General features: G+C 37.4%; 1 protein-coding gene across 1 annotated transcript; it reads left to right on the forward strand.

The window, feature by feature from the left end:
• The first annotated feature begins 796 nt into the window (after positions 1 to 796).
• Positions 797 to 12796, forward strand: LOC116310351 (retinol dehydrogenase 12-like). Its single transcript, XM_039617857.1, has 7 exons — positions 797 to 961; positions 1243 to 1358; positions 4680 to 4838; positions 4946 to 5050; positions 11158 to 11367; positions 11490 to 11682; positions 12106 to 12796. Exons 1-7 carry the CDS (start codon positions 948 to 950, stop codon positions 12206 to 12208), a joined length of 900 nt encoding a protein of 299 aa, XP_039473791.1. The 5' UTR covers positions 797 to 947; the 3' UTR covers positions 12209 to 12796.
• The last annotated feature ends 451 nt before the right edge of the window (positions 12797 to 13247 follow it).

Here is a 13247-nt window from a genome sequence, read left to right on the forward strand (position 1 = left end):
CTTTTCTGAGGAAACACTGAGCAGCTTCCCGAAATCTGCCAGATTATTTGCTAAAAGCTCTTTGGGAATGACCATTTGTGGCAAATGATAATAATATTTTATGTCCGTGAAACTGTCTTTCAAGCATTTTTGGCAAATTCAAAAACAAATTATGTGTTCAAGCTACAGGCCGCTACTGACAAAGTGCCTAAAGACGCAATTAAAAACTGGTTATTTGCTAAACTCCTGTCATGTGTGGACACAACACTCTTGAGTTAAATGCCTGATTCATAGGTCAGTGTCAAGTTGCTCAACCAATCAGGACTGGACTGAAAGTAAGTGACAAAAAACTTCGAGAAGTCTGGCTACGTCGAAGCAAAATGTATATAAATGAGGAAGGCTAAATGCTTTTTCATATATTATTCAGAAAATAACCTATGAAAGCCTATGTAGAGAAGTAAAATATAAAGCTATAAAAGACTAATTGTTGTTGTTGTTATTATTATTATTATTATTATTATTAGTGGTAGTAGTAATAGTACGCCGTTGTCACCAAGATTGCGCAAGAACTGACCGAATATCGCAACACTAGGAGTAAATAAGCTGAGATCTCTTTAGAGCCTTAAGAAAAGAATAAAAGAAAAACCTGTTTCAATTTCCTTGCTCGGACCTGCCCACCCGTGCCTGCAGCCCACTTTCACGAATCGAGCACACCTATTAGGGGGTGAGACTCAAACTTTCACGTTAACTAATCAGCTTTCTCGTTCACCGGTAGCCTAGCAGTTGATTGGTTGGAAATCCTGCTTGTCAAGTCTGCACTTTGACGTTTCCGCCTTGCTATGTTTTTTTAAGTACAGGGACTTTCTATGAAAATTTGGGGCTTCATGTGGAGGTGAATCAGTAATCAGTAACTAATTTCGGGTTTTGATGAGGTACTTGAGTCTCCGTGACTTTTGAAATCCAGAGACATGTCGTCTTTAAGGTAAGCAGACTTTACACAAACCTCAAAATCCCGCAGTCTAAACGTTTTGGAGTTTGGATTAAGGTTGCATGATCGATAAATGTATAAAAGATGTATTAATACGTCGGGTTATTTATTAATACGTTTATGACTAGATTGTTGTTGATAATGTTTTCTTTGCTGCGGGTGGTTAAAAGTTGAACGAGTTTTCTGTTTAAGTTACAGTTGTGTGATTGCGTGTTTTGCCGTATCACTCCCGCGTTGCTGATTGTGACATTAAGTCTGGTTTCTCAACATCCCAGAAATGTCTTCCGGCGCAGCTGGTCTTGTGATGAAAAGCTGGAGGGAAAAGTTGTTGTCATCACCGGAGCAAACACTGGCATCGGCAAAGAAACTGCCATTGATCTGGCAAAGAGAGGTTCGTCTGACTGAAATCATGAAATTTTAAACCTTTCTTAACGCTCAACTGTTTTTTTAAGTGGTGGTTATTTGTGTTACGTATCAGGATATGGAGTTAGAAGGAAAAAGGAAATATTAGCAGGAAATGTTGACTTTTAGATGCACAGATAAAAGAAAACAAAGAAGTAAACCTTGGAGGAAACTCATTCAAACCCCACATAGAAAGGCCTCACCTGACCAGCAAGTTCAAGGTCAGGACCTTTTTGCTGTGAGGCCACAGTTGGATCCACTGCACACTCCACTGCTGCCTCTTAATTGGTTGCAGGTGCGGAAGTGAATTTGATTAAGATAGATGGATGTTTCTGGCCATCTGTTGAGTATAAATCCATCCGGGCATGGCATGCCTCTTAAACTGTTTACCCATAACCCTGAACTGGATCGTCAATGGAGATCATAGTTACATGCAAGATCTTGATAGTCCTAAAAGTTGGGAAATATTTTTTTTTTACTGCTGACAGTGTGTGCTTGTGTTAGATGCCTGTCCAGGGTTTACCCCGCCTCTCACCCTATGGCAGTTAGAATAATCTCAGTAGCAGTTGCCCCTACCACCATGAGTCCTCCCTAGTTACTGCTAAGCTCCACATACATGCACACTCCTGTGCTTCTTTGTGAGTGTCTTGTCACTCTCATCTCTGGTCCTACAGGTAAGAAGAGAAGTTAGTCATGTCCAGCATGTGTGCCACCCTCCTCATCAGGCCCCGCTCCCCCAAACACACTGCTCCACCTCTCCCTACTGCGACCAAGCACAGGAACCACGCCATGCCATCAAGAAAATAATTACGATAAAAACAGTTTATTTAAACACAGATCTGCCAGTTTTGATTCCCCTGTAGATAAATTATAAGGAAGGCTAACACAAGTTCTATTGTGCTATGTAAATTCTGAGCATGACTCACGCGTGGCAATCCTCCACTCCCATGATGTTGGTATCATTGTTGTGCAACATGCGACTGTCAGGAAAAGTAGCTGAGTAATGGAACAATTTGGAACCAGTTCCTGATTTAGATCTTTAGGCACAGTTCTTGTTTGGTATAGTACATTTTTCTTTAGTTTTAAAGTAAAATACAAGGGCAAAATGAACTCAGACACAGAGCATGAAGTAATGTGTTGGTGTGTCTTAGTTAAAAGAAAAATGAATAATCGTGGACAATTATTCAACAATAAGAAATTGAATTTTTGACCTATAGGAGTGGGTCTTCTTACAGTCATTTTATGAAATTGTGTTGCTTTGTCAGAACAAAAATATACACACAGCCATTCACTCTTTTAATGAAAAGGCTATGTTTTCAGTGGTCACTTTACTGGTTACACCTGTTCAAGTGCTTTTTCAAGCAAATATCTAATGAGCCAGTAACATGGCAGACAGCAGTATTAATGTTAATATTTTTTTAAAATATTTAGGTATGTGCACATGGCTGAAAAGCCCTACTTTGGAATGTTGTGTAACAGGAGAATTACACAATTAAGGTTTCTGCCCAGAAATTAGCAATTGTGTTCTTTTCATGTCGACAACAGTGTCTGAATAATGTTTTAATCTGGGAACGGTTAAAAGGCCATTTCCAAACAATACGAAGTCCCTTATTTTATACTGAGAAAGATTATTAAGAAATATTCAGCACAGTTGCCAATTTTCTCAGCAGTGGATGTCCCAGGAAATTAACGCCAAGGTCGTGCAAAGCTCAGAGAAATTGCAAAAAACCCAAGAGCTACATCTCCAACTCCACAAGCCTCAGTTTAATGTTAAAGTTCAGAAAAAGACTGAACAATTGTGGTTTGACTGGTTGGAGAAAAGTATCTGAAGAACCAAGACTTCTGGAACAATGTCTTTTGCATAGATTAGAACAAAGGTTGACCAGTGTTTGGCAATAATGCACAATGCCACGTTTGGTGAAAACCAAATACAGGATGGTATCACCTACACCTCATGCCAACTGTAAAGCAAGGTGGTGGAGGTGTGATTATTTGGGTTTTGCAGCCATAGGACTTGGGCACTTTGTAGTCATTGAGTCGACCATGAACTAATCTAGTGTATCCAAAGTATTCTAGAGTCAAATGTGAGGCTGTTTGTCTGACAGCTCAAACTTGGCCAAAAGTGTGTCATGCTCGCTCGGGCCACTTCGGGGGTGGGGTGCCCTCGGCCTCTTGGCCTGGGGCTCGGTCACTCTGGCACAGCTGGCTGCCGGCGGAGCTCACGGGCACATCACTGCAACCCTCCCTGGCTTCTGCTCCACGGCTGCTGAGTGACCCCTCATCTGGGACTCTCCTCAGCTCTTTCTGGGATAGTGGCGCAGCTGCCCCTCTGTTGGTCTTCCTTGGTCTCTTGTGTTCTGAGGGACTCTGGATGTCTGGAGGCTTGATCTCCTCCACACTTGCTTCATGCCCTGGAGGACGGGGCATGAAGCAAGCAACATAAAAGCAAGCAGTTTATACAATCATAAAAGCATAAGACATAAACAAATAAAATAGCAGAGTGGAGAGGTTATGTGGGATAAGCTATTTTGTACAACTGGGTTTTTAGTTTGGACTTGAAGAGAGAGAAGGAAGAGATATTTCTTAAATCAGGAGGTAGGGAATTCCAGAGTCGTGGAGCAGAGCAGCTGAAAGCCCTGCTCCCCATGGTTGCAAGACGGGGGGAAGGGACGGAGAGTGAAAGGGAAGAAGAAGATCTGAGACAACGAGATGGGGCGGTGATGTTAACCAGATCAGAGAGATATGGAGGAGAGAGATGATGAATAGCCTTAAATGTGTACAAGAGTATTTTGAAATTAATGCAATATTTGACCGGGAGCCAATGAAGCTGCTGCAAGGCAGGAGTGATGTGGTGGACAGAAGGGGTCCTGGTGATGATACGGGCAGCAGAGTTCTGGACGCGTTGGAGCTTGTGGATGGATTTTTGAGTAAGACCAAAAAAAAGTGAATTACAATAATCAATCCGGGAAGTAATAAGGCTATGGACAAGAATGGCAGTGGCATGTGGGGTGAGAAAAGGAGGGAGATGATTAATGTTGCGCAATTGAAAATATGCAGACCGAGTAACATTATTAATGTGTGAATTGAAAGATACTGAGAAACGTGGTTGCTTCTGATATCTTAAGTGATTATTTTTCTTGTTTCTTACTGTCCCCATTGAAAGCTTTGCAAGTTATGGATAATGTAATGTGCACATTTTGTCATGAGAGGGCGCTCTCCACCCACTGAACTACACCTTGCTTTTATGTATTTTCGCCATGCATTCAGTGCATGTGCTGTTTTAACTCTCGTCTTTAATTTTTCTTTGTAGGGGCAGAAAAGGTGATCATAGCATGCAGGGACATGGAGAAAGCAAACGCAGCTGTGAAAGACATCATCGAAAGCTCAGGCAATGAAAATGTCGTTTGCATGAAACTTGATTTGTCAGACAGCAAGTCTATACGAGAATTTGCTGAAGCCATCAACAAAGGTAAAATGATTTTCTGCCTAAAGAAACATCCATATGAACAGACATGAAAAGTTGCATATTTTTAAACCCCCCCTTTATGTTTTTTTTTCTTTTACTTATTTCTACAGACGAGCCAAAGCTGAACATCCTCATCAACAATGCAGGAGTAATGGTCTGTCCCTTCGGGAAAACAGCAGATGGTTTCGAGATGCAGATCGGTGTCAATCACCTGGGTAATTAGATCATGCCTCAGTCACACCTGGCCTGACTTAGAACCACATTAGTACAGACTAATCCTTCTCCAGGCTTTTTGTTTTTGGGGGACAGTGTTGACAAATGAAGTTTTATCCAAAACAATTAGCAAGTCCCAAGAAATTTCCAAGATTTCTTTAACTGGGGTGAAAGAAATCAGAAAATTATATCTGAGGTAAAACTCAAATGGAAGCACACGAAAGCTGATTGAAAATTCTTTAAAGGTTTTTTAATTGAGTTAATAAATTACAGTCTGCTTATGACAGGACATATTTAATTTTGCTCAGTGGTAAAGTAAATAACAGTGCCTCATATCCTAAATGACTCGAGGAGCAGTAGGCAGTGCCTTCAAACCACTCTGACCCACAGTGCTGTGCAAAAGTCTTAACCCACACCTTCCACTTCCACTCCTTTATATTCGTCTTCCAAGGAAGCAGACTTTTTTTAATTGTTATTATTATTTTTTTGGAACTAATAATCATTCAAATATAAAAACTGACTTAACTTAACAAAGAGCCACTTTTAAATAGTATCTTTTGCCACTTTTTTGCAAACAGTCTGTCACAGTAACACATCATTTCTTCACATTTTTTAGCTCTATCTGCAACAAAATGCCAAAGATGACACAATTTGACAGGCATAAAATTATATTTGTGTACCAACAAGGTGATTCCCAAAGATTTCAAAGTCAAAAACCTACTATGAGCAGTCGCCCAAGACTTTTTTTTATGGTATCGTATGAGCTTGAGTGCAATTTCCACCCATGGCTGCATTAACATGGCAACACAATTTTGAGGGTTGCATTCAAATTTCAGGTTGGACAAGTCCCACCCGAGGCCTCCCCTTTTGACTTGCCCCTCCATTCATCTGTCAAATCCTTCAAAAAGTTACAAATGCGTAGAAATTTTCAGTCCTCACTTCGTGATGTTGAAGTTGGATCTGACACTTTAGCCTACATGCAACACTTCTTTCATAATCAGCTTTTTTTATGACTTTACTGCAGAATGGTAAAGTTTAAGCACATGCTTAAGATATGACAGACATGAAGTAAAAGGTCAACTTCCAGATAAGAGATCTGATGTTACAGTGTACTGCATTTTCACTTATTTTTAGCCACACTCACTTCAAAATTCATTTTCCTCAGCATGTGTGTGAAGCCCTGAAATCTCCATATATAGTAGTTATATTGATTTGCTTCTATAATTAGACACTGATGCAATAATATGTTTAAAGAGGTAGATAGGGCTTTGGTTAAAAAAAAAAGGAAAAAAAAGTACAGTTTATCGACCCTGCTATCAGAACATTTTCCCTTCCAAAGTTTAGTAGGCCGCTCTAATGAAACAAAAAGTCTTCCTTGTTTGTGAGTTTAGTCAATATAACATTTGCACGTGTTATTGCTGTCATTACTCACAAAACAAGTCAAACAAACAAGCAGTACCAGCATTGTTAATGGGACTACTTAATGCTTTAAAAAAAGCGCAATATTATTAATATCATGTTAAAAGACACCATATAGTACATGTTTTTGTCTTGATTCATATCTGCCAACAATCAGGTTTTTCCCAAATTGCTCCCATATTTTAACACCATGTCTTGGAAGCTTCCCATTTTGCTTTTTTTCCCTGGGTAACTCCCAGAATTTTTTTAAACCCATATTATTAATATCATCTTTTAAATAATTGAAATACATACAGAATAAGTTTTGTGTGTTTGTCTAAAGTCACACAATTGCAAAGTTGTCTATAAAACATAGTTCACACACTAAATACAGTCTGTACCTGTCTGTTAGAGCAACCTGGCAACCCACAACCTCGTTCAATGTGTGTGTGTGTGGCTGATTTCTGCACACATGCACCAGTTTGATGCCATCTCATGTCATATCCTTGCAAATGTTGCCATACATTGCTGCCCCAGCTCCCATTTCCCTAAAAATATGAATAAATGAGGGGTGGCTCAAGATTTTTGTATGGTACAGTGTTACAGTCTATTGCAACAGTCCTTTCATGACCAACATTTTTATGATATTACTGCAGAACAGTAAAGTTAAAGCACATGTTTAAGTATAAGATAGGCCAACTTCTAGATAAGAGATTTAAAGTTATAGTATGCTGCAGGTGGTCTTACACCAGCTCAATTTAAATTCCAATTAATTTTCTTTAAGCTTTTTTATATTCAATTTTCAAGTGTCATGTACTTTTAGCCAAACTCACTTCAAAACTCTTTTTCTTGTCCTGTGTGTTTAAGGCTAACATTTTCATTTATGGCAGTTATGTTGATTGTATTCTAATACACCGATGCAATATATTTAAGGGGCAGGTAGGCCATTGGTTAAAATCAAAGAGTACGCTTTATCAACCTTGCTATCTCATCGTTTTTTCCTACCGAAGTTTAGTAGGTCACTCTCATAAAGATATTTTTTGTGTCAGTAACTTCCTTGTCTGGAACCTTAGTTCCTATAACATGTTATTACTGTTATTGTTGTCTCTGACAGTAACAGGTTAAAAGAAATCAGGATCTGTGTAGTGCCTGTGACTTATTAGAGGGCACAAATGGCCAACACTGTATTACCCATGTAGGCATGTTTCAATGCAAGATGGGTAATTTAAGGCCAACTTGTAGATAAGAGATTTGAAGTAGTATAGTATACTGCAGCTGGTCTTATAACAGCTCAATTGACATTCCAATTGTTTTTCTTTTAGATTTTTTTTAAGTGTCCTTTACTTTTAGCCAAACCCACTTCAAAACTCTTTTTGTTATTGTGTGTGTTTAACCCTGACATTTGAATTTATGGCAGTTATGTTGATTGTCTTCTAATATCAGATACTGATGCAATATATTTAGAGGCAGATAGGCCATTGGTCAAAATCAAAGAGTACACTTTATCAACCTTGCTATCTGATCATTTTTCCCTACCGAGGTTTAGTAGGCCACTCTCGTGACGATATTTTTTGTTCCAATAACTTCCTTGTCTGTGAGTTTAGTCGATATAACATTTGCACGTGTTATTGCTGTCATTACTCTCAAAACAAGTCAAACAAAGAAACAGTACCAGCAATGTTAATGGGACTATGTAATGCTTTAAAAATGCACAAGATTATTGATATAATGTTAAAAGACACAATATGGTACATGTTTTTGTCTTAATTCATACCTGCCAACAATCAGGTTTTTCCCAAATTTCTCCCATATTTTAAGACTATGTCCTGGGAGCCTCTCGTTTTGCTTTTTCTCCTGGGAAACTCCCAGAATATTGTTAAACCCCTTGAATCATTGTTATTATTATTATTATTATTATTATTATTATTATTATTATTATTATTATTATTATTATATTATTATTATTGATACCTTGGACAAGTTGCAAGGTTGTCAATAAAACACAGTTCACAAAATAAATACAGTGTCTTCCCCAACCTGGCAACCCACAAACTCGTTCAAACTGCGTGTGGCTGATTTCTGCACAGATGCCATCTCATGTCATATTCTTGCAAATGTTTCAGGACATTGCTGCCCCATCTCTCATTTCCCTACAAAATATAAATAAATAAGGGGTGGCTTAAGACTTTTGTATGGTACCGTGTTACAGTCTAAACGCAACACTCCTTTCATGACCAACATTTTAATGATATAACTGCAGAACGGTAAAGTCAAAGCACATGTTTTAGACAGGCCAACTTCTAGATAAGAAATTTAAAGTTATAGTATACTGCAGGTGTATACTATAATTTATTTATTTAATTAAATAAATAAATAATTTATTTATTTATTGCTATTTATTGAGGGTTTGAGAGTAACGAAATTTCTATTCTCTGTATGTCCTGTACATGTGGTAGAATTGACAAATAAAGTTGACTTTGACTTTGACTTTGAGGTGGTCTTACATCAGCTCAATTTAAATTCCAATTATTTTTTTTTTTAGCTTTTTATTTTTATTTTTTAAGTGTCATGTACTTTTAGCCAAACTCACTTCAAAACTATTTTTCTTATCATGTGTGTTTAAGGCTAACATTTTCATTTATGGCAGTTATGTTGATTGTATTCTAATACACCGATGCAATATATTTAAGGGGCAGATAGGCCATTGGTTAAAATCAAAGAGTACACTTTATCAACCTTGCTATCTCATCATTTTTCCCTACCGAAGTTTAGTAGGTCACTCTCATAAAGATATTTTTGGTTCCAATAACTTCCTTGTCTGTGAGTTTAGTCCATATAACATTTGCACGTGTTATTGCTGTCATTACTCACAAAACAAGTCAAACAAAGAAACAGTACCAGCAATGTTAATGGGACTACGTAATGCTTTAAAAGAGTAAAAGAGCTCTAATTTAATGTTAAAAGACACAATATGGTACATGTTTTTGTCATTTCAATTCATACCTGCCAACAATCAGGTTTTTCTCAAATTTCTCCCATATTTTAAGACTATGTCCTTGGTTAAAATCAAAGAGTACAGTTTATCGTCCTTGCTATCTCATCATTTTCCCTACCAAGGTTTAGTAGGCCACTCTCATAAAGATATTTTTTTGTTTCACTAACTTCCTTGTCTGGAAGCTTAGTTGCTATAAAATGTTATTACTGTTATTGTTGTCTCTGACAGTAACTGAATGTGAAGTTACATTTCAAACGAGATGCAGGTCAAGGTTTTCCAGGTTACCCACGTACCTACCTATGGGCTGGATTTTAAAACCCCCTGTCATGAAATGTTGTTTGGCAATTTCTGCTCTGAGACTTTATTAAATCTTTTGTTTTTTTTAATAGCAAGTCAAACCAACTGTGGGTAATGAGGAGTTCTGACTTGTTGAACAACAGTGACAATATCTACTAATTCCTGCTTTTGGAATCAGTTGATTCCAAAATCACTCATCATTAGTTAAAATATTGTAAAAAAAGACAAATGTTGTCTCTTTCCAACACAGACAATGAATTTGTGTTAACTATCAATCAACACTATGCAACACTGGAGCAACTTGAGATGTGTCACCAAAATTTTACCCCAATTCCAATGAAGTTGGGACGTTGTGTAAAACGTAAATAAAAACAGAATAAAATGACTTGCAAACCCTTTTCAACCTATATTCAGCTGAATACACTACAAAGAAAAGATATCTAATGTTCAATTGCAAGGAATCAAGAGATTCCATCATCTACTGTCCATAATATCATCAAAACATTAAGCAGGGACGTCTTTTTCAGAGACGTCCCTGCTCGTTTCAGCAGGACAATGCAAAGCCACATTCTGCATGTGCTACAACAGCGTGGCTTCATAGTAAAAGAGTGTGGGTACTAGAATGGCCTGCCTGCAGTCCAGACCTGTCTCCCATTGAAAATGTGTGGCATGTTATGAAGCGCAAAATATGACAGTGGAGACCCCAGACTGTTGAGCAACTGAAGGTTTAAATCAAGCAAGAATGGGAAAGAATTCCACCTACAGGGCTTCAATAATCAGTGTCCTCTATTCCCAAATGCTTATTGAGTGTTGTTAAAAGGAAAGGTGATATAACACAGTGGTAAACATGCCCCTGTACCAGGTTTTTTGGAACATATTGCAGGCATTAAATTCAAAATGAGTGAAGATTTGTAAAACAACAATAAAGTTATTAATTATATTTTGGGAATTAATGAATTAACTTCACACATCATAAGTCTGATAAACATGCCCCACCAACACCACCCACCAAAAGAAACCTCACAGACTATGAAACATAAATTTTGACACGTGTGGTCTTGAACATCCTCTAATCTTTTGACTGACATCTCGCTTCACAACTTCTTAATTTGATGTTTTGTTTTGTTTTTTTCACAGAATTAGTGCAGCAGGATAGCATTCCTGTTGAAGTAACAGGAGCCATTTGTGTTGTTGGTTATTTAATTTAACGTAATTAAATCATAAGCTGTGGGTGGTCTTTGTAACACATTCTCTCTCATGGTATTTATTTGATGTATTGCATTTATGGTAAAAGTCTTTATGAAGTTTGGGATACAGTATTTCGTAATTAGTAAATTGTTACTATTTCCAGATGCATTACCCTCACTTTATTTTCCTGAAACTGAAAATTGAATTTTAAAGTCATATTTCCTCCTCCAGGTCACTTCCTGTTGACATATTTGTTGCTTGACCTGATTAAAAAGTCGGCACCAGCTAGGATTATCAATGTATCTTCCATGGCTCACTCCTGGGGCTCCATAAATCTAGAGGACCTCAACAGTGAGAAGCATTACGACAAGAATAAAGCCTATGCTCAAAGCAAGCTAGCCAACGTCCTCTTCACCCGCTCACTGGCGAAGCGATTAGAAGGTAAATAATGCACCTTGCACCTGTCATTTCTTTCTTTTAATTTGTCAGTTTTCTGTTCAAATCAAATGCATAACTAGTAGCTTCACTGTTGGTGATTTCATTCACTTTTTCCTTCCTTTTAGGCACAGGCGTGACGACCTACTCTCTCCATCCTGGAGTTGTTCAGACTGAGTTGTGGCGTCATCTGAACGGCGTCCAGCAGTTCTTCATGAAGATGATCAGTCCTTTTACCAAAAACTCTATCCAGGGAGCGCAGACAACAATTTACTGTTCTGTTGACCCATCATTGGAGAAGGAGAGTGGCGGATACTACAGGTACACTTTTGCTGTAACACACAGAAATTATATTGCAGCTTGTTACACATAATATAGTAGCATCTTAATGACAGTGACAGTACAAACGTCTAGACTTGCAAAAGACTGGCAGGCAAAATATAGGAAATAACAGCTTCTCTCCATTAAAGAAAGTAGGAAGCACAATTAATGATTCAAATGCAAAAGAGAACAAAGTATTTAAAACTGCAGGATTGTATTTTTTTTAATAAATAAAAAGTGTAGCTTATTCTACAGTATTTGGCTTCAACTGAATAAGCAGCCACTGTTAATGTTGACATATAGTCTTTAAGTAACAGGTAACTAACAAGTAGAGTGTTATTTGCTCAGTAGATGTTACCAAACATAAAATGTTTGTGTTATACAAGTGAACAAAGTGCTCATGCGATACATCCTTGCTTACAGTGACTGTGCTCCTGCTAACTGCTCTGCGGCTGCCAAAGACGACAACGTGGCGGAGAAGCTGTGGGAGCTGAGCTGCAGTTTGCTCTCTTTAACGTGGGACTGAGACATTCACAACTGAAAATAACATCCTGGCAGTATATTCTGTTTCTTTACTACCTGATGATTTTACTAATATTGAAAAATGTTAGTAAAATCTGCATATATAAAAATGTGCAGTTGTCATTATCTAAATCTGCTTACAGTTTCAGATTTTTCCAACACTCCTTGTATGCTGTTTTCAGCATCATTGCCTGAGCACTTATGGGCACACCAATCTTTAAACACTTTATCTCAACAACACAGCTGTAAAACTTTATTCTGCACGTTGCACAGTTTTGACTTTTTAGTTGTTCCTTTGAAAGAATTTATTATGGTCACATTTGCCTTCGACTCACACAGTGAAACTGGTAACTACACTGTAATTCTGTGAATAGTAAGTGTAAGATCAGTGGAAAGCTTATAATCCTGATTTATAAAAATTAAAAGAAGCTTGATTTTTTTGATATTTTTTTATTAATGGTTTCATACAAGGTTTGTAATTAATTGGATACCATCTGCACGATAATTAATAATAGACTAAATGCAGTCTTGTTTACATCTTGAAATTTTTTCTTTTTACTTTCTGACATTAAACTCACTCATGGACAACGTTCATTTGTTTCTGTCTGCTTTGAAAAATATATTTTACGTTAATTCTGTTATCTCCAATATTACCGGATTAATAACTGGATTAATATCACCTGATTTTACGGCCTCATTAAATCTTTTTTCTTTAAATGTTTTTTGTTTGTTTGTTTGTTTTTGTTTTGCCTGTTCTGTCCAGCACTGTAGTAATCAGAATTATTGTCTGAAGGCCAAGAAAAATGCCCAACAGATTTATTTTCCTTTTGGTATTTTGGTCCACTTGATTGTCATAGTTTTTTTAGATTTTTATTAGGATTTTGGTTTTTTTTTTATTTTTACAATCAGAACAGACAGGATCGGGGGACACAGTAGGGAATCCACAGCAACAACCAACATAAGCATAAGTAACAGTAAATAATAAAAATTGAATTCTACTGAGCAGCATAAAGGACTAATAATGCATGATATGCTTAGAGGCA

The sequence above is a fragment of the Oreochromis aureus genome, linkage group 9 (genome assembly GCF_013358895.1).
Source record: "Oreochromis aureus strain Israel breed Guangdong linkage group 9, ZZ_aureus, whole genome shotgun sequence".
In the NCBI taxonomy this organism is placed as follows: Eukaryota; Metazoa; Chordata; class Actinopteri; order Cichliformes; family Cichlidae; genus Oreochromis; species Oreochromis aureus.

What these genes read in the sequence shown, in the direction of transcription:
- LOC116310351 (XM_039617857.1), top strand. An exon ending in TGCTGAAGCCATCAACAAAG is followed by an intron (nt 4,839 to 4,945) that starts GTAAAATGATTT and finishes TTATTTCTACAG; the next exon opens with ACGAGCCAAAGCTGAACATC. An exon ending in GAGAGTGGCGGATACTACAG is followed by an intron (nt 11,683 to 12,105) that starts GTACACTTTTGC and finishes CCTTGCTTACAG; the next exon opens with TGACTGTGCTCCTGCTAACT.